This window comes from Globicephala melas, chromosome 8 (genome assembly GCF_963455315.2).
Source record: "Globicephala melas chromosome 8, mGloMel1.2, whole genome shotgun sequence".
Lineage (NCBI taxonomy): Eukaryota > Metazoa > Chordata > Mammalia > Artiodactyla > Delphinidae > Globicephala > Globicephala melas.
This window is the reverse complement of record NC_083321.1, coordinates 34,678,373-34,700,750: the sequence shown is the minus strand read 5'-3', so window position 1 is coordinate 34,700,750 and position 22,378 is coordinate 34,678,373. Positions and strand designations below refer to the sequence as shown.

The 22,378-nt window shown below is 38.9% G+C and overlaps 1 protein-coding gene across 2 annotated transcripts in view; it reads left to right on the top strand.

The window, feature by feature from the left end:
* Positions 1 to 22,378, top strand: part of NELL1 (neural EGFL like 1) — an 874,935-nt gene that overhangs the window by 813,478 nt on the left and 39,079 nt on the right. For both annotated transcript variants that reach the window (XM_030864871.2, XM_030864870.2), the window contains one exon: positions 16,596 to 16,789. In XM_030864871.2, coding sequence (XP_030720731.2) covers positions 16,596 to 16,789 — 194 coding nt within the window. The remainder of the gene's footprint in view (positions 1 to 16,595; positions 16,790 to 22,378) is intronic.

Genomic DNA, 22,378 nt, shown 5'->3' with positions numbered 1-22,378 from the left:
CATTGAATAATGTGCTGTTCAAAAGAGGGTTTTTGTTTTTTTTGTTTTTTCAGTTCTGCAGCAAAATGTTTTTGGGCATAATACTTGTCCTTTAAGTACCAGCAATTTTTGTATTATTATTTAATTTTGCTATAAGAAAATCATTTGAATATATGATCTTTTGTCTCTTGCATTCTTTTTTTCCTGTGATCATTAAAAATGTAAATCACTCAACTCTACTGTCCTGTACTGAGTGATCTTCTAAAGGCTTATTGGGGCATAGCTGTTTTGTCCCTAAGCTGAATGGTCCCAGTCCTTATGTTTTTGACAAACATATTTCTCCTTTGAATAAGTCTTTATCTCCTTCATGTATTACCAGCCTAACCTGTAATTTTTTAAATGATACCAAGAAGATTGCTTTCCTTTCCACTGTGGTAAATGAAGACTTGGTAATTTGATGTCTCAGGCCACAATAACTCAGAAGGAGTAATTAGAAGCCAGTTGCCTCTTTAGGCTCTGGGGATGTAAAGAGGGGTGATGCAGGTCTCTGGGGTGCTCCATGACAATTCTACTTTGCATGAATCAGCCCAGTGGGAGTTCTGAGAAAAGGAAGCAAGTCAGATGGCAGCTGTGAGGAAGGCTGTATTGGAGATGGGGGGGGAGGTCGTGCAGTGGCTCATACAGAAGGAGTAACAGTTGTATGATATACAAAGAAAAAGTGATATTTTTCCCTAAAATAAGTACTTTTCAATGCAATTATGGTTCTCTTTAAGGTCTTCTCTTTGAATATGAACTTGGCATTTTTACAAAGATCAGGCAACAACAGAAGCACTTTGATTTCCTCCTACACAGGATCTTGAAGCTAACACCATGCAAAATCTTCTTCATGAGTTTTAAATGACTTTCTTTTCCTTTCTTCCTGAGGAGTTAATCCCACATGAGTGACACTAGAATGACGGGGGGTATTCCTAAAAATAGCTTCTTAACATTACTTCCTGTGAACTCAGTTTCATGTAGCTTAGGGCAGAGGTTCTAGAAGTGTGATCCTCAGACCAGCAGGATTATCATCACCTAGGAAGCTATTAGAAATGAAAATCCTCCACCCGCCCCCAGACCTACTGAATCAGCAAGTCTGGGAGTGGACCGGTGATCTGTTTTATAATGCTCCCCCGTTAGTTGATTCTGATGCCCACTCATCTTTGAAAACCAGTTTGGTTTTTTGTTTCATTGAAAGGCTTCAGAGGGGTCCATGCATGCCCTGAATCTGTATGCAAGTATGTGTATATGTGTGTACGTGCATCTTTTGGAGGAAGCAGAACCATATTTTTCACTCGGATCTCAGAACGACACTAACTCCAGCAAGGTAAAAACCACTGCTTAAACATCAGGATCCAGCACTTGAGGGTCTCTTGCTGAAATTATTTGACCTGAAAGCCACACACATTATGTTTGCTTACAAGCCATTGGCTAGAAATAGCTGTACAGCCCAGTCTGAATGCATGAGTTCAGGGAAGTATAATTCTCTGTGTGTTCAGAAGAAGTAGTAAACCCTAAGTCTCTATCACATTTCCATACAATAAAAACCATTTATCATAGATAATAGATAGATAGATAGACTGATGAGAAATTGACTAACTCCTCTTAGGGTTGGGGCATGTGGGGATGGCAATGTATATGGGAATTTTTCACAGAAAATATGATATTTTTCACAGGGTCTATAGGATGAGAAGGAAATTTTCCAGACAAAGTAGATATTAAGTATTCCAGGCAGGAATAGTAGTCTGATTGGAGACAGAATCATGGAAGAGATCTAATTATGTTCAAAGGATGGTGAGATTTCCATTGTGGATGAAGTACATGATATATATGGTCATGTTATGGGTGAGGAATGGCAAGAAAGGAGCCCTGGAAATAAAGGTAGAGACCAGATTATGAAGGGTCTTGTGTTCTAAGCTAAGGAGTTGAAAGTTTTGAATTATTTCATAAATATTAGTGTCTCTAAAGGTTGTTGAAACATCTATTTTGTTGCGACAACCCTGATACTTTTTAAGTAGCTATTTTTAATATAAAAGATAGCTATGTAAATAGAATAGTGTTTCCCACAAAGTTTCAAACCCTCTATCAGACATGTATCATTGTGATTTTCTACATCTGTGCAATTTTGCTTCTCCTGTTCCTTTTGCTTGGAACGTCTTTCTTCTGAAAAAAGTGAGGCCATCAGAATTAGATGGCTTTTGATCATGATTATTATCCAGCAACTCCTGTGTGCTAACATTTTGGCCTGTAGTTCTCACAACAACTCTTCAGTTTCGGTATGATTCCTCATTTTACAGAAAGAGAAAATGAGGAACAGAGAGGTCTGCTCTCTGCCACACAGCGAGTAAAATTTCTCAGCTGAGAAATTGATATGACTTACTAAAGCAGTTAGTTTAGGGATACCTATGAGTAAAATATTGATTCAAATTCAATTTTCTGCCAACTCCTAGAAATATTACCTTGTAGCAGCTCAAACTGGGTCATTTTCCTGCTAAAAAGCCCTTGAGATAGTGAGAGAACGGTGTGATCTATTAATCTAATCTCTCTTTGAAGAGGCCGAGGCAGGGAAAACAGGAAGGTGCTACTGTAATAGTCCGAGCAGTAGAGATGGAGAGGGCAGAGTAAGCTACACTATGGGGTGGATGGTGAGCGTTCTGTATGCTCCAATTAATTGTAATTTTTTTAAAGCGGGATCTTGCCTTCGTTGTTTTGGTATCACCTTTTACATACAGTGAGCATCAGTTCATATTTGGAGGGTCTATGTCTTGGCTGCTGTGTTGAAGATTTACCATTTGGTCTTTGCAGAAAGTTTATTTTCTACAGACTTGGGAGCCTGCCATCATGTGATGATGTGGGACAAGCCTGACCTGAAGTAAAGATGCCTCTGTTTGTGTCCTAACTCAGACACTTACTAGCTGTAAGCCCTGAGCATGTTCCCGAATTTCTTATACTGGGGTACAGGTATTGCTGAAAGGGTACCCAGAGCTAGATGAGGAGTCTTGCTTTGCTCAGTGGTTTGAGGGGAAAATGATCTTTCTATCATAATCCTGACTAAATGGCTGGATTGAAAAACTAGCAGGAAAAATAGTTTTTAAAATAGAAAATATGAAACCTCAAATACATTTCAGACCCATGGTTTCCCTTTTATGTATGTCCAGGATTCAGAAAAGTGAGCGTTCACTCTTTCCTACCATAGAGATAAACTCGGTAGAAATGTTGGAGAAGCAATGATCATTTGACCCTCTGCTTGGTTCTTTTAATGGGAGAACACGGTAATGCTAACATTCTAAGAAGTTTTTTTGAAAGGACAAAGTAGATCATGATTTGAAAGGATTTTGAAAACCCTAAGGAGTACAGTGTATACGAGTATAATAAATTATTGTTATTATACATAATAAAAAGATAGAAATCTGTTTCATAAAGACATGTTAACATGACTCAATAAAATGAGTCAAGGCTGGGATATCAAAGCATCCTCAGGTTCCTAAAAAGATACATGTAAAGAATTATCCACTGTTTGCCTGCTCCATTAAAATTTTACCGTCCCAGGAGCAGGAATTTTGTCTGTTTTGTTTGCAATAGTATTCCCAATGCCTAGAACAGTGTGTAGCATATCATATGTGCTCAATAAATATTTGTTGAATAACTGAATTAATAAAAGGACTCTCAAAGCAATAATTTCTATTATTAATGAGGACACTGACCCTAACTGCTGCTTACTCTGAGGAGCTGAGCTGGACCACAAATGAACTGCAAGAATTCCTTTTGTTTATATTGGAGCAGCCTGAGTCATGTCAAAGATAAATAAAATCAGACTCCAAGTGGTAAGGACAGATTTTAATCAGCGGTAAGCTACTGCAATAGAGAAGAGGGTCCAGTGTGAACTGAATTCAACTTAGATTTGTGCAGAGGGGACTGAACATTCTAAAAGGAAAATGCGGGAGTTGGAAAGAGGAAAGTGGGGGCTTGAGTAGAAATAAGGAAGTGGAAATTTACAAAAAGCAGGAAAAGGTGTTGGTCCATATGAATCCCATCTGGGTTTGTTAACCAGCTGTTACTGAAGTTAGGTTTCTACTTTCCTACAGAGACTGGGAGGGGTGATGGGGGCCTATCTTCATTCAGGTGTTAGCTGGAACAGCAGAAAATTCTTCTGCAACCTTGAGCTTTCCCATGCAGGATCCTAAAGGGACTGGAGCCGTTACTTTATTGATGCTGCCTTGAGCTGTTAGAAACTATGCTAGTGTTTGTTAATTTTTCTCATGTGGGGTGGACAAAATTATTTGTGCTAAGAGTCTGCAGGGTTTATAGGCCCAGGTTGAGACCTAGTCAAGAAAAGGGCTCAGAGGAGCCTGACTAGAGTTTGCTCAGGGAGAGAATTTTAGTCTATGGGCTCCTTTGCTTTCCACTAGAAATGAACTTAGTTTGGGCTCTTATGGTTTTAGCTCCTGAGGTAAAAAACACAGAACGACAAATTCAAAATAAACAGAACTTGCCTCCCAAAAGTCTAGGGCAGAGTGGGTTCAAGTTGCCTACTCTTTGCCTCCTTTTTCCTTTGACTCTCACAAAAGCCTTCTAGATCTTTCCAGAGACTATCCCTTCAAAAACAGGAGGCAGCCCCAAGTCTATTTTTACCAAATCAGTTGATGAAGAGAAGAAATACGAAGAGAGAAAGAAGATGAAAGAGAAGGAATCATCCAAGAAAAGACACCGTGAGATCACATTAAGATTTATTTATAGCATGTTAGTCTTCTCTGTAGATGCTGCCCTTCTTGGCATGGTGACCCAGATCTTTGTCCTAGATCAATGTCCTAACTTGCCTTCTGCTGGGACAAAGCTTTTGGAAAAGCTTTGACCCCTTCCTAGAAATCAGGGACCATAATAAAGAGAGTGGTAAAAAGAGATGATAACTAAGAGACACGGACAGTCTTTGAATTCTTAGGGTCTGTAACCTGAATCTCGTGTTATTTAGGTTGAGACCTGGTTTTGAATTGTACCACTGACAATGGTGTTTGACCTTTGATTTCTATGTAAGTTGCAGGATGCTTCTAGTAGCAAATGAAATTACTTTGTAACCTCTCTGTGCCTACAGCCTTTCCTTGGCATAGAAGAGAAGAAATTATTTCTCATCTGTCAACTTGCTTGAGAGAATGATTTGTTAAAATAGAGACTTAGTTTTGGTTTTCACTTGGCTGGATTCCCCATCCATATTTGTCACTAAGGGTAACATTTGCCAGGCTTCAATGAAACAGGAAAACCATGCCGTTCCCTTCATTACTTTCTCTCTTCAGCACCTGCTTGCAAATACTCATTAAGAGAGACTAGGGATATTTCAATAAACAGTAAATGTCCAAGAAAATGGTTTAATTCTAAGAAATCTCTTTGTTATCCCGAAACTGTGTTCTTCCATTCATTTCCATCCTGTTCTCCATTTGTCACCAGTCATATTGTAACACTGGAATTACAAGCTCAGTCCTGCAAAGGTGAAAAGTAATCATATAAAGATGAAAATGAACAAGACCATAGAAAGTATTTTATATAAACCGTATATTTTATTAAAGAGAAAACTGAGGCCCCCAAAGGACAAGGGTTGATCCATCAGATTCAAATTTAACACCTGTTTATGCACGTCTAAGTAGACGAAAGGCACTGTAAAAGGTGCTGTGGGAAACACAAAGATAAATAAGACCACAATATTACTTCTGAATGAATAACAAAGATAGAAAAGTACATTCCCAGCTAAGCATACAAGGTAACATAAAGGACATATAGGTAACATAAAACCGAAGAGCAGATTCCACACTAGGAACTCCGGCCAGAAGAGCCAGATGCGAGGCCTCTGCACGTGGCCCGCTGTGAGCAGGTGAAACCCAACTAAGCACAAAGGAAAAAAAAAAAGCCATCGCAGAGCTGTGACTATTTTCAAGGCTACTGTTTTTCTCTGTGGAACACTGAGAATCCTAAAGATGCCACCAGAAAACTACTAGAGCTAATCAATGAATTTGTAAAGTAGCAGGATACAAAATTAATGCACAGAAATCTCTGGCATTCCTATACACTAATGATGAAAAATCTGAAAGAGAAATTAAGAAAACACTCCCATTTACCACTGCAACAAAAAGAATAAAATACCTAGGAATAAACCTACCTAAGAAGACAAAGGACCTGTATGCATAAGACTATAAGACACTGATGAAAGAAATTAAAGATGATACAGACAGATGGAGAGATATACCATGTTCTTGGATTGGAAGAATCAACATTGTGAAAAATGACTATACTACCCAAAGCAATCTTCAGATTCAATGCAATCCCTATCAAACTACCAATGGCATTTTTCACAGAGCTAGAACAAAAAATTTCACCATTTGTATGGAAACACAAAAGACCCCGAATAGCCAAAGCAATCTTGAGAAAGAAAAATGGAGCTGGAGGAATCAGGTTACCGGACTTCAGACTATACTACAAAGCTACAGTCATCAAACAGTATGGTACCAGCACAAAAACAAATATAGATCAATGGAACAGGATAGAATGCCCAGAGATAAACCCATGTACATATGGTCACCTTATCTTGGTAAAGGAGGCAAGAATATACAATGGAGAAAAGACAGCCTCTTCAATAAGTGGTGCTGGGAAAACTGGACAGCTACATGTAAAAGAATGAAATTAGAACACTCCCTAACACCATACACAAAAATAAACTCAAAATGGATTAAAAACCTAAATGTAAGGCCAGACACTATCAAACTCTTAGAGGAAAACATAGGTAGGACACTCTGTGACATAAATCACAGCCAGATCCTTTTTGACCCACCTCCTACAGAAATGGAAAAAAAAACAAAAATAAACAAATGGGACCTAATGAAACTTAAAAGCTTTTGCACAGCAAAGGAAACCATAAACAAGACCAAAAGACAACCCTCAGAATGGGAGAAAATATTTGCAAATGAAGCAACTGACAAAGGATTAATCTCCAAAATATACAAGCAGCTCATGCAGCTTAATATCAAAAAAACGAACAACCCAATCCAAAAATGGGCAGAAGACCTAAATAGACATTTCTCCAAAGAAGATATACAGATTGTCAACAAACACATGAAAGGATGCTCAACATCACTAATCATTAGAGAAATGCAAATCAAAACTACAATGAGGTATCACCTCACACTAGTCAGAATGGCCATCATCAAGAGATCTACAAACAGTAAACGCTGGAGAGGGTGTGGAGAAAAAGAAACCCTCTTGCACTGTTGGTGGGAATGTAAATTGATACAGCTACTATGGAGAACAGTATGGAGGTTCCTTAGAAAACTAAAAATAGGACTACCATACGACCCAGCAATCCGCACTACTGGGCACATACCCTGAGAAAACCATAGTCCAAAAAGAGTCATGTACCACAATGTTCACTGCAGCTCTATTTACAATAGCCAGGACATGGAAGCAACCTAAGTGTCCATCGACAGATGAATGGATAAAGAAGATGTGGCACATATATACAATGGAGTATTACTCAGCTATAAAAAGAAACAAAATTGAGTTATTTGTCGTGAGGTAGATGGACCTAGAGTCTGTCATACAGAGTGAAGTAAGTCAGAAAAAGAAAAACAAATACTGTATGCTAACACAGATATATGGAATCTAAAAAGAAAAAAGAAAAAATTGTTCTCAAGAACGTAGGGGCAGGACAGGAATAAAGACTGAGATGTAGAGAATGGACTTGAGGACAGTGGGAGGGGGAAGGGTAAGCTGAGATGAAGTGAGAGAGTGGCATGGACATATATACACTACCAAATGTTAAATAGATAGCTAGTGGGAAGCAGCTGCATAGCACAGGGAGATCAGCTCGGTGCTTTGTGACCACCTAGAGGGGTGGGATAGGGAGGGTGGGAGGGAGATGCAAGAGGGAGGGGATACCAGTATATATGTATACATACAGCTGATTCACTTTGTTATACAGCAGCAACTAACACAACAAGGTAAAGCAATTATACTCCAATAAAGATGTTAAGAAAAAAAAAGAAAAAAAACTGAAGGGCCGGAGTGTTGTTCTTTTCAGTTGAGGGTGAAATTTTCTTAAAGAGATTAAGCGATAAAATGAATGTAACAATAGAATGTGTAATGCATAGCCCAGTGTTAGGCATTTTAGTAATTTGTAAAAACATCTCTGTTGTACTCTGTGTGATGCAGATGCAGCTATAACACAACCTACCCTCCTACCCATAAGCAGATATGTAAAAACATATATATCTAAGTTTGTTGGCGTCAATACTGTAGCTTCTCTGTGCAGTAAAATTCTCTTTGGATAGTATTTCAATATTTATAGATTTTTTATTTATTCTCTACACTGTTCAGAATTGTACTGATTTTAAACAGATGTAATCACTAGTTAAAGAAGCATGACTTGTTCATGGCAAAAGCAAGCCAACTTTGTTAATTTAGGAGGCTGCTCTGCCTGTATTCTACTCTTGTTTTCATACCTAGAAGGAACTGTTTTCTTCATCTGCACTAAAACACCTTAATTTGTACAGCCTAGAAAAAAATATAGTCAGTGACCAAGGCAAGTTTGTAAAGTGTCAGTAAACTATATTCTTTTGGTATTAGTCACTTAATACACCGGATTTACCAATTAGGGCTCAGAGAGAACTTGGAGTGTTAGCATTTCTGAATTTGGCTGGCCAAAGTACAGATCAAATCTATGAGAATTTGTGTGAGAATTCAGAATTCAAGTGGAAATCCCTCAGTAAACAGATGAAGGTGTGGGTTGGCTGCATAATAAGAGCTCAGGTATATTCTGAAGAGAGAGTGCAATGGAATTCATAAGCTGAGATGAAATCCAGGAGAGAAAAAAATAAAGAAACAAGAACAACAGTAACAACAGCTAATCATTTTTGAACAATTACTGTATGATAAGCATTGTATTATGTGCTTACTCAAATTACCAGATTATCCCAGGGCATGTTTTTTTATCCACAATTTCAAATGATAGGACTAAGGCTTAGAGATGTTAGGTAAATTTTCCAGATGTTGGGTAAATAAGTTGCAGGGGTAGGACTGGAGTGCAGTTGGCTTATTTGCTCCATTTGCCTAGAACTTGCCCAGTTTTATCACCGAAAGTCACCTATCTCAGGGACCCCCCTCAGTGCCAGGGAAATTGGGACAACAGGCCATGTTAACTTGTACGCACAGCTGCTGAATTCCAAGGCTTAAGCTTTAAATTGGTATCTTATGCTGCTTCCATTGAGGAGAAAGAGAACTGATGACCAGAGATGGAACCTTGGAAAATGTTAATAACTTTAAAAATGGGAGAAGACTATAAGGTCCTTACTTAAAGGGCTGTATCCTTTACCCATTTTATCCCCAGTCTTTAGCAATGTTTAAGACAGAGTGGATGCTCAATAAATATGTGTAATTAGTTAAGTGATTGATGATTGATTATTAGTGATTGGATGAATGAAGAGGTAAGAGGATAAATAAGGCAACAGCATATCCCACGAGGATCAAGTAGAGAGCTCTTAGACGGAAATAAAATAACAATATTTACATGAAGGGTAATGCTTTTGCAAACTAAAGATCATGAGAACCTTTAGGATTTAGGCTTTGAAAAGAGAGTCACGTGGAAGCTTGCAAATATTTAGGAGAGAACAAAGATGCATAAATGCAGGGAGCTGCTGGTTGTAGGCCCTAGGAAGTAAGACCTCGATTTAAGGAAGAGATAAGGAAAGAGTGAGCTGAGACAAAGTGGTCCTTTCTTTTGCTCAGAGAGTCTGCTCAGTTAAAAGAGAAGACCCATTGGAGAAAAACACAATTACACACTGAGCAGTAAGGAAACACCACAAGGACACATTTCTTCCTAACTCGAGAAAGGCTGGAAGCTGGAACTATAAAGACTGAAGCGTTAACGCTGGAGGGACATTGGAACTTCTTCCTAAGAGACACGTGATAGCATCTCAAATAGACAAAACTATAGCTCACTGACCTGTTCTTTCAGTCTTTACCTTTCAGGCTGAACGCCTCATGTTTCATTCAGTTGAGATGAGTTTGAGCCCTTCACTATGCTGGTGGACCTCTTCTGATGTGTCCTAAGTATTTCAGCCCTACTCTTAATAGTCTGTGCTCTAAAGGGAACGTGATACCAAAGTGTGATGTGACTGGCACACATAGAGCATGGCTGTCACCTCTCTTGTTCTGGGCCTGAAACTTCCTATGCTTAAAATTTCATTAACATTGTATTTTGCAAGCCATCTCAGACCTCATATTTTCTCTACTTGTTTCTTTCACTTATTTTGCTGATGTGCAGTATGTATATTTTCCCCTGCAGTTTTCTCTGCCACTGTAAGAGAAGCAATGCTGCTTTAGCTATGGGAGTGGCATCTGTGCTCTATCTTGTCTATCATTAATAAACCCCCAAGCTCTGTTCTCATTTCCAAGCTGCTAATGTCTGGTAATGACTTCCAAGTCAGAACACACACAGCTGGATATTCAAACCCCAGGTTAAATTTTGTTTTCTGACATATCATCTGTCTGGAGTTTGAAAGTAAGTCTAGATGTGTTGCAGAAGTTATTCAAGGAAGAAGATGGGGTAATGAAAAAGATCATTCCTTTGACCTAACTGCTACCAAACCATTGGAAAAAATTGTTTCCCTTGATCTCTCAAATCAACTTGTAGAATTTTCAGCTCCTGAGGCAGGTACCATTACAGTTGTTATGCTATTAAAAGTTCTGCAGAGGCTTTTTTTCTTGAAGACTAGGAAAATTGTTTGGAGCTAGGTTGGGATTGGTTTGATTGCTGTTGATATAAACATCTCTGAATTGTATTTTTTTTTACATGTGCAAGTAACCTAAGAACTTCAAATTAAAGAACAAAGCAGATCATCTAGGCACAACTAGATTTTTTTTAGGCAAAATTGAGTACAATAATAATAGTTCTCAGAAATTGTGAAAATGTCAGTGCAAGAAAATTAGTTCTAATGTAAGCCTAGCTGTGGGATTTTATTGAAAATGTTCTCATCCTAGCATGGGGCATTTAAATAATGAATTTACAAGGAGAAACACAAGGAAATCACAGAGAGCCATTACTTACAATAAGAAAAAACAAGTACACTTTAATGGTTATAGATTTGAGTATGGAATATTTTGCCTGAGTTTTGTTTCATTGCCTCTTTGTCATTGGAGGCCTGTCTGATGATTTGGGTAAGTATCATGGGTGAATGTCTTTGTGTTTGCTCAGCAGAGAACAACAGTTGCCATATGTAAATAGGGTGCCTCTTCCCTTTGGATGCCTTGGGATATGTATAATAGATTAAGCTGGCTTTGTGCAGAGCAAACAGGTCTGTATTACCAAGAATATGAATAATGTCAGTTTCCATAATTGCTAACATCTGGCTTTCCATAAATCTGTTAAATTGTATGGAAGCAGAATTAGATTTCTGCGTCATAAGTAAAGCAATTACATGGAATTCTGTAGGCAATACGGTCCTATATTCAACTGTGAAATCTTTTCATTCTGGAGCAGCAAAAGCAAATCCAGGTTTTGAACCCTGTTTTTATTGTGCACCCTAAGTGTGTTCATCTTTTTGCTCAGGTTTCTTAATTTATGAGAGGAAAACACTGCCAATATGTTTGTAACTTTGTAAATGCAAAATAAACAAATGTTAAAATAGCATATTATAGCTGGGCATTAATTGACAATTTAGAGGTTATTTTAGAGGAGACCATAAATTAAAGATCCTTTTGTAGCCACTGGTTGTGGATCTGTTGAAATTAATCTTCCAGATAATTCCTGGGGTGATTTATTGATGAGTCTTTCTCTGCCCTTGTCCCCTTAAGCATTTGACAGGAAACTGGGATGTGGAGGGAGGAGGAAAGGTGGCCTTCCTATTTCAGTGTGGTTACTACTGAAACCACACTGAATTTATTGTACTTTGAACTAGACCCAAGAGCTTTTCCTGATGAAAAGTCAACAATAAAATGTGTCCCCTGAAGAGAAGGGTTGCGGTTGTGTCTTATGCTTATTGAACACCCCAAAGACCAAATTTTGGCAAAGTAGGCTTTATAGTAGTATTGGTCTGTAAAATTCTGGATTTAAGTAAGTTAAATAAATATATTGCACATCCACAGTATATTTTGTTGTACTTGGTACTGAGAAGAGAAAAAGGAAAAAGATTTAGTCCCTGCCCTCAATGAGCTCACCATCTATCTATGAGCCATGGATAAATTAAACATGGAGCTCCCAAGAGATGAATGCAAGGATAGCATGGTGTGTGTGCAAGGTACAGAGAAAGCAAAAAGTCAGTAGTGACTGTCTTGCAGAATGAGGGATGGTGATGCTTGGTCTTGATCTTGAAGAATGCATGGGAGTGAAGATAGCACAGGAAGGGAAATGCTTACCTTATCAATTAATTTATACCCCACCCATTCCATAGGGGCTAAGAAACAGAGATGGGTGGGGGGAGTACTCCCATAATTAGAAAAGGCATGTTCCAAGGCACAGGCAGAGGAAACACCATGGTCTGTTTGTAGGTCACCCATTGCTTTTGAAGAGAAAGGGGAAGAGACAGAAGGTAAAAACTGAAGTACTAAATCGGGGCTTATGTGTATGCCAGGAGATTGAACTTTCTATTATAAGCATCAGAGAACCACAGAGAAGTGGCAGACAGAGGAATGACACGGACAGGTTTGATTTTTAGAACACCACTACCCTGTAGAGGGTATTTAGAGCAATGATTCTCCTCTGGCTGAACAGAGCCCAGATGTCTGGATCCTAATTTATGTCAATTAAATCCAGTTCTAGTGGTGGTGAGCCTGGGCTCCAGTACTTTTAAAAGGCTCGCCAAATATTTATATTTTGCCCACAATCTCCAAATATTTCCATTGTGCCCACAATCAAAAAAATCACTGAATTAGAGTGAGAAGTGTCTGGAGTCAGTTGAGACCAGACAGGAGACTAATGCAATAGTCCTGGTGATAAGGATGAAAATCTGAACTGAGTTCAAAGAAATCTGAATGTTATTTTTATGATTATATATGTGATGAGCCACCTAGCTAGCTATCATCAAGTTACTCTCTATCTGTATCTCCTAGAGATACAAACTAGATTATAAGTGTGATGAGAGAAGTATAAGACAATGTTTTGTTACTTTCAGCAAAAATTGAGGAGTGAGAATAGTGCAAAAATACCACTTTAGTATTGTTCCAAGATAGCATATACCTAAACAGTAAGCCATGTACCACCAACTGTCATTGCAATGAGTGTTCAGAGAAGGTGAATAATTACTATAAACTGGCATCATATTGGGAGATGCTTAACTGAGGAGGTAGGGCTTGAACTTGATCTTAATCATTCACATTCATTAAATCAAGAAACAAATATTTTTGAGTACTTATTATGTTATCTGGTTTTATTTTCAAAAGACAATAGATTAGGTGGGTATGGTTTTATACAGCTGATAATTGAGGGTCAGAGAGACTTAATAATGTGACCAAGGACATACAGTGTGATGTGCAAAATGACTGGTACATAGTAAGCACTCAATTAAGTGGGAGAGTTTCGAACATGAGCGACCTCCTGACTCCCGCATTCGATGCTACTTTTTGTTGGGAAGAATTGGAGTAGAGGAAGAAGGCTGGGAAGATAAGAGAGGCTTCTAGGTGGGAGCACCATATGGTCTATGTGTTGACCAGGAATAATGAGGAAGTAATTGAATTCTGATTGTAGTTGACTTGGAGTCTAGATAGCATAATTTGGGATCATTTCCACAGTTTTCAAAGGAGGAATAATTATTCATTAACTAAATGTCTTGACTGAGCCTACAATTGGTAGAACAAAGACAAAAATAATAAATCTTATAATGAACTAGGTCTTAGAAATATTGTTGGAATTCCTTAACATCTTCTGCTTTGTACCACGGCTGTGAAACCAAGTTTTATACCAATATAGTGCATGCAGTCAGAAAGGGAAGATAGGTCATTTGTTTCCATTATTTTTAAGTTACAATAGTTTTAAATTCTACCAAACTTTGAGTAATCATATTGTATCATTTTCTGAATTTCAGCTAAAAATGCTGAAGCGGATCCATGTAATATTTTATCTTTGAAAATGAGTAGCAATATCTAGAGGGCAAATTAGTTGAAAGTATATAAAACCACAGAATATTCTAGTATGCTGAAAGAAGCCTTTAGACCTTGAGTTGGCACAGTGTAGTGGAAAGAACTCCAGTGCACCTTTCAGAAGGCCCAGGACACAGTCTTTGCTCTAACAGATACTAGCTGTGTGACCACTTAGCCATCTCTGTAACTTAGTTTCTTCTTTTGTAACGTGAAAACAACTATTCCTATCCTGCAATTATATGACATGACTTGTGAAAAAGAATGCTGAAAAACTTTGAAACTATGTATATAGTATATTATAAATATATATATATATATATATTAGCAGTAAAATTGATATTATGCCTTTGAGCACTTTAGGGGGAAATGGCACTTAAATTATTTTTCTGTAATTTAGTTCCATAATTCTTAAATGCCTACAATTTTATACATATTTAACATGAATTTTAGGATGAAGAGTAAGTTAATTTATACTGTTCCTATTCTCACCTACCATAGGAGTCAAGCCTACCATTCAGTAGCCTACCAACAGTTATATATATATACTGCTGTGTTCCTCCGTTATCACCTTCATGAGGACAGTGTCTTATAAGTCGTTGCCAACATTTATAGTACCAGTGTGCAAAGAACCCTGGTGCATGGCAGACTTTCAGTAAAAATGTGTTGAACTCAACATTGTCACCTGAAAGATATTTGAAGGACTTGGCGGTAGATTAATCAGTGGAGAAGACAAATGACATGATAGACAAATGGCTAATGTTTTCAAATACCTTAAAAATTGTCATAAGAAAAATCAAGTAGACTTTGCTTGAGTGACCTCAGAACTAGTACCTAAGTAGAAGTTACTAGATAATATATTTTATTTCAATGTAAGGAAGACATTTTTTTTAACATCTTTATTGGAGTATAATTGCTTTACAATGGTGTGTTAGTTTCTGCTTTATAACAAAGTGAATCAGCTATACATATACGTATGTCCCCATATCTCCTCCCTCTTGCGTCTCCCTCCCACCCTCCCTATCCCACCCCTCTAGGTGGTCACAAAGCACCGAGTTGATCTCCCTGTGCTATGCGGCTGCTTCCCACTAGCTATCTATTTTACATTTGGTAGTGTATATATGTCCACGCCACTCTCTCACTTTGTCCCAGCTTACCTTCCCCCTCCCTGTGTTCTCAAGTCCATTCTCTATGTCTGCATCTTTATTCCTGTCCTGCCCCTAGGTTCATCAGCACCTTTTTTCTTTTTTTTTAGATTCCATATATATGTGTTAGCATAAAGTATTTGTCTTTCTCTTTCTGACTTACCTCACTCTGTATGACAGACGCTAGGTCCATCCGCCTCAGCACAAATAACTCAATTTCATTTCTTTTTAAGGCTGAGTAATATTCCATTGTATATATGTGCCACATCTTCTTTATCCATTCATCTGTCGATGGACACTTAGGTTGCTTCCATGTCCTGGCTATTGTAAATAGAGCTGCAATGAACATTGTGGTACATAACTCTTTTTGAATTATGTAAATTGATACATCCACTATGGAGAACGGTGTGGAGGTTCCTTAAAAAACTAAAAACAGAACTACCATACAACCCAGCAATCCCACTACTGGGCATATACCCTAAGAAAGCCATAATTCAAAAGGAAGACGTTTCTAAAAGAGTTATTCAAAGGTAGAATAGGCTGCCTTGTGCAGTAATAGATTGTCTGCAGGGAAAGGACTCAAACCAGGGCTGGACAGCTATGTGTTTGAGATGTTAAGGTCACCAGAGCCCTGAATGTCAGGGGAGGGCTACTGGATTTATGTTTTCCTTCCATACTTGGCTGTCAATGAAAAACAGCAAAATATATGGTGTCTTTCATCAGCATTCATGCCATATCCTAACTGTACCTCTGAGATGTTTTCTTGTGTGAGCAAAAATGTTACTAGCCATTAGGGTGGTGAGTTTTTGATTAGGAAAGGCATCCTCCAAGAATTATTTCCTTTTCTTTCAACCTTGGCCCCAGGATCTGGGGGCAGCCTAATTTGCTCAGGGTTGCCCTAATTGCTCACTTGTTTTGCCCTAATTGCCCACTCCTTCCTACTCAGTGGCTAATCTATTCACACTTCTTCTATAAGACCCAGATCTCCATGGGTGTATCCATACTGTTAACGAATTAGCAGTATTTATGGCTTCTGGATGGTATAGTTCTTGAGAATATCGTAATAGCAGTTCAGAGTTCCTCCTGGATAATTTAGTAATTAGAGTCTGACAGCTGTGGGTTTGAGTCCCAGAGTGGCCACTTATTAGCTATCTGACAGTGAACATGTTATTTAACTTATATGAGCCTCAGCTGCATGTGAACAGCTTGGCACAGTACTTGGCACAAGGCAAACACTCAATAATGTTAACTAATGCTATTACAAGTGATGATTATTTTCTAACGATCATCTTGACTGGACTCTAACGCTCCATGCTTTCTTCATTGCAGACATTGATGAATGTGCCTTAAGAACTCATACCTGTTGGAATGATTCTGCCTGCATCAACCTGGCAGGGGGCTTCGACTGCCTCTGTCCCTCTGGGCCCTCCTGCTCTGGTGACTGCCCCCACGAAGGAGGACTGAAGCACAATGGGCAGGTGTGGACTCTGAAAGAAGACAGGTGTACTGTCTGTTCCTGCAAGGTGAGGCTAATGTGGTGCCGCGGAGATTGTCACTGTTCTTTCTCTCCCTCCCCCTCTGCTCTCCCTCCCCATGTCTTTCCCCCAGGTGGTTGAGTCATGGGTCTCCCGTGATTCCTGAAAAGACTTCTCCTGTTCTAATCCTAGCTACAGCTAATGATGCTGCTGAGTGGCAGGCAGACCTGCTTGGAATGAAAAGTGAGGTATAGGGTTGCAAAGAGACTGCTGAACCCGGGGAGGGGGGGTGGGGAGCAGGGCAGAGAAGCCAATGTTAGTCCTCCCGCTGAGAGCTGGCAGTGCCTTTAAGGTCAGCTGGGTGAGAGCTTTAATGAGCCCTCAACCCTCACTTCTACAGTCCTGCTGATTAAAACTTCTCTTTCTCTGAAATGATCACCTGCACGAACTTGCTCACTCTTCTGGTGACATCATCCAGAAAAGCAAGGCTCAGACACTTGCTTGCAGTGGTCAGAGACAGGTGGGCTTCTGATACATTCTGAACACAATAATGATAGTACGAGGCCGTCTGGCCAAATGATGTCTTCTTTGTCGTTCTCAGTGCTGGGCTATTCCTTACGTTAAGTTGTTTGGAAGTGAGTTTAATGCTTCTGAAAACAAAATTCTGTCATCAACTAGTTTTGCTTTATGCTTTGCAAAATGGGCCTATTGAAGTGTTTGATTTCCTTGTGCTTTATTTCTTCTTTTGTTGATCTTGCCTATTCATTTTCCTTTGATATTGCTTTCCTGTAGCTCTTAACATTGTATTTTTATGTCCCATCGGGATGGGATTGTTTAATATTTGGCTTACGGGCATGGGAGCTCTGAGAAATTACTTGCTTAGTAGCCTTGTAGAGAGCTGGTCTCCTGATAAACTCAAGAGTGTTCCCTGGAAACACAGTAGAAATGGACCTTGAAAAGTCCCCCAATTCATTCACCTGCCTTCAAGTCTGTCACACCAGCAACAGACCTGGGGACACCTATTTAGGTGTCCTTTTACCAGGTGTTTAGATCATTAGCCCATAACACCCATTTTTCCCCTTATACATAAATATAGTTCCCCACATTTAAACTTAGGTCCATTGCCCCCAGTTGTTAAGTACCTCCTATATGCCAAGCATCCTGTAATTTAACAACAGCGTCCCACTTAATATAGCACAACTCTGAAAGATGAAGAAACTGAGTTTCTAAGTTTTAGGGGAAGTAATGTATGCTTAATATCACAAGATATAAATGTGTAAGCTGGGATTTGAATTCTACTTGCCTCAAGTTTTATAGTTTTCTCATCTTGCTACATGTCCTGTAACCCTCTACAGATGACATCTGTTGACATTTATAAAAACCAATTAAGTAATCAGTCAATCCAACTTGGCTGAGCTCAGTGCTCAACTCAGTACTATGTTAATGACTGGGTAGGACATTCCCTCAAGAAGTTTTCAAGTTATTAAGTACAATATTTAAGCATGTGGCACTGACTCAGAGCTAAAGTTTTGGGGTTTTTTGGCCACGCCGCGCAGCTTGTGGGATTAGTTCCTTGACCAGGAATGGTACCTGGGCCCTCCGCAGTGACAGCGTAGAGTCCTAACCACTGGACTGCCAGGGAATTCCCAGAGCAAAAGTTTTTGAGAGACGGAAAAGCTTGTTGTGGGTTAGAATAGTTGAGAAAGGCTTATGGAAGAAGTTGGTAATTAGGTTTCCATTCAGCCAGCAAAATGAAGATGAATCCCTTTACTAGTTCTTTTCTAGAAAATATTGTTTGTCTAAACCTTTGAGGAGGCTCACAACCTGACCCCAAATCCTTTTTAGGCTTTCTAGATCCCCAGTACCTGGAACAGGCAAGGGACTTTAGTTGAGTATGAAACCGAAATTTATTTTTCAGTTGTTGTTTTATTTAAGTCCATGATAAAGCAGGGCACTTACCAATCATTAAGAATTTTCCAAAGCTTCATTAATTGGTGGGGCTAATAATCCAAGCAGGCTAAGTTGACTTATTCTGCTTTGACACCTAAAGTACCTCCAAAGACTTCTGGAAATCAGACTGACATTACCACAGGAAAGGAACAATTCCTGTCCTCTTATTTTGTTAATATAATGCACCTCCACCACCACTGCACTCCTTTATGAATAAAGTACTGGGCAGAGTTCTCTACATAAGTCTTTTTAAAAAAATAATTACCCATTAATAGCATAGCTTCCAAGAGGTTGTGGGCGGGGAGGAGGTCTGGCTTTAGGAGCTGAACTGAAACCCTGAATCAAATTCTGTAGATCATCCTCAAAACATGAACTTATTTGCAGTCCTCTTTGTTTGTTTCCATTATTTTCAGTTGTAAGTATTCTATTCTGATTTGATAAGAAATATTTCCAGTACTTAAGCATCAAAGTGAACTATTATAATGGCATCATCTTAGAGGCTAAGGAGTAAAATCAAGGTTAAGATATAAAGTCCTAGCTTTTTAATCATGCCCTTGATGTTTCAAATTCAAAGAAAAAAGAATCACACAAGCAGAATCACACAAGCCAACAAAGGGTCAAGGCATACTGTTGAAAGAAGCAAAGTCAAAGTTCTTTCCCCCTTGAGAATCAGTACATCAGGTTAGCTGATGTTTCATGCCAGTGGACAAAATTGGCCTTGAGACATGTCCACAGCTGAGTGGAGTTCAGTGATAGAGCTAGGCTAGCGCAAATGGATTGGGCTTTGTTTAGATGCCATGTGCTTCCGTGACAGTGGCAATGATTTTGTGCACCTTTAGACCCCTTAGTTGATTAGGCACAGAATAATTGCTGAATTGTTTGGAACCCACGTTCCTCCAGCATTATCCAGATCACAGAAACCCAGAGTGAAAAATGGTTCTCTCGCTGGGCTTGATCCCTAAATCCTAGTTACAGCCCAATTTCTTTTCACAGATACCCATCTGTGGCTTTTCCTTTCATAAATCTGTCCAGGGCCTTATGGAGACATTTTTGTTTTCTATCTGTACTACATGGAAAGACAGAGTGGTCTCAGCTTTATTAGTTTCTAGGAAATGCAGCATTTTAGTATGAGTGGTTACATTTAAACTGGAGATCATGGAGATGAATGGGGAAATGGATACACAGTTAACCACCTGTCATGCCATGGTAGAGTCATGAACAATTTATTTGTTGAGGGAACATACGAAGGGGACGTATGCTCTATATTCTGGGAGGATGCAGAAAGCAATAGGGAATGACTTCACAGAGTAGGTGAACTTTGAAGGAAACATTAAAGGATGAGAAATTTATCCATGTAGAGGTGTGGGGAAGGTGAATTCCAAACAGAGGGAAAACAAGAACAAAGAAACAGAAGCATAACGATATATATTAAAGGAAATATGAAGTGAATGTTGAGATTAGAATATCAGGAGCAAGTGAGCAGCTGAGGATCACGAGAGATTTTTTCATTTAGGATTAGTGTGGCCTAATCGTGGTCTGATTGACAGCATGATGGACAGACTGGGGAGATCAAGGCTAAATGGAGAGATACCACTTAGGCTGAAGTAAAGGTTCAGGAAAGTAAAGGTGAGAACCTGAAAGAGCAAGAGAGGTAGGATCACTTGGGAGCTAACACAGAAGTAAAATGATGGGTCCTGATGAATGATGATGTCAGACACTCAGCCTCTGTGGCTATGTGTGTGCTTCTAATGTAGGCACAAAAAAGCTTCAGAGAGACATGCTGGAAGCTTAGCTGCCCATTTTCCTGGGTTAAAAGAATTGAGGTGCCAGTTTCAAGTGAAGAGACAGGATTTGCGATTTACTCCTGTACCTACACCTTTACCTACTACTACTACTGTCATTAGTAGCTGGAAAATCCAGTGGGAGAAAGAGAAAAGCTATAAAGGCCAGATTTCATTTCTGGGCTTCATTCAGAGGGTTTGTTTTTGTTTTTCTGTTTTGTTGTTATTTTTGTTTAATTAAAAAGAAAGGTAAACTAAAAAGAAAAGCATTCATCCTGAAAGTAAATATAATACTGAGGACCTGAGCAAAACCAGGTCTTGAGTTTTTCTGGGAATTACAGAGATGGGTAGAGAAATAGAAACTATAGGCAGTCACCCACCATTCATATTAAAGTCAGGGCCAAAGAGCTGTGACAAGGAAGTTGGGTAAAGCGTAGAAGATTTTTTTGCCTTGAAATTGTCTGGAATACCAGCCATTTGATCTGGCCTCGTATAAGCCTTTGCCCAGAAACTGAGGAAGGTGGCCACAGTAGGGAAACTAAAGGCTTCGTGCTTTTCCTTCAGGTAAGGAGAGAATAACCCTCTCTGCAAGGAGCTGACAGTAAAATAGCCCTGCCATTCTCAGCATGGCACTCACTCCGAGAGTGAAGAACAGGGATGAGTCAGCCTGTGCCTGGGGCCAGGGTAGATCTTAGACTTCTAGAATCCTGCAGCTACTCATAAAAATGCTTTGCTTTGCTCTGCTCTGCTCTCAGAACTTAACCAGCACCATTATCAATACCTTCCTGTCTAGGGTGTTCTTGATGGCAGGAGTTGGCTCTGCAAGCCCTAAGGTTGTGTTTCCCTTTCTTTTTTTTCCCACTTTTGTTCATTTTTATTTATCAGTTAATAATAACAAATGCTTTCCTGTATGTGTGGAATTCTTGTTCTTAGAAATATTTAGTAGTAGAGAATCCATAGGGTAAAATGTGAGTTGTTACACTATATGTGTCTTGTTATAATATTTTACTGGTATAGTTGATTTCAAATATTGTATTAGTTTTAGTTATACAATAGTGATTCAATATTTTATACATTATATGCCATTTAAAGTTATTATAAAATAATGGCTGTATTTTCCTGTGCTGTAAAATACATCCTTGTTGCTTATTTATTTTATACATAGTAGTTTGGATCTCTTAATCCCCTGCCCCTATGTTACACAACCCCCCCCTTCCCTCTCCTCACTGGTAACTACTGGTTTGTTGTCTATATCTGTGAGTCTGTTTTGGTTTTGTTATACTCATTTGTTTTATTTTTTAGATTCCACATAAAAGTGATAACATAGAGCATCTGTCTGACCTATTTCACTAAGCATAATACCCTCTAGCTCCATCCATGTTGTTGCAAATGGCAGAATTTCATTTTATTTGTGTGTGACTGAGGTAATATTCCCTTGTATATACATATCACATTTCTTTATCCATTCATCTGTTGATGGATGCATAGGTTGCTTCCATATCTTGGCTACTAAAAATAATGCTGCTATGAACTTTGGGGTGCATCTGTCTTTTCAAATTAGTGTTTTCACTTTCTTCGGATATATACCCAGGAAAGGAATTGCTGGATCCTATGGTAGTTCTATTTTTAGTTTTTTTGAGGAACCTCTATACAATGTTCTATAGTTGCTGTACCAATTTACATTCCCACCAACAGTGTGCTAGGGTTGCCTTTTTTCACATCCTTGCCAACATTAGTCATTTATAGACTTTTTGATTATAACCATTTGAACAGGTGTGAGGTGATATCTCATGGTGGTTTTGATTTGCATTTCTCTGATGATTAGTGATGGTGAATATCTTTTCCATGTGCCTGTTGGCCATCTGTATATCTTCTTTGGAAATACATCTATTCAGGTCTTCTGCCA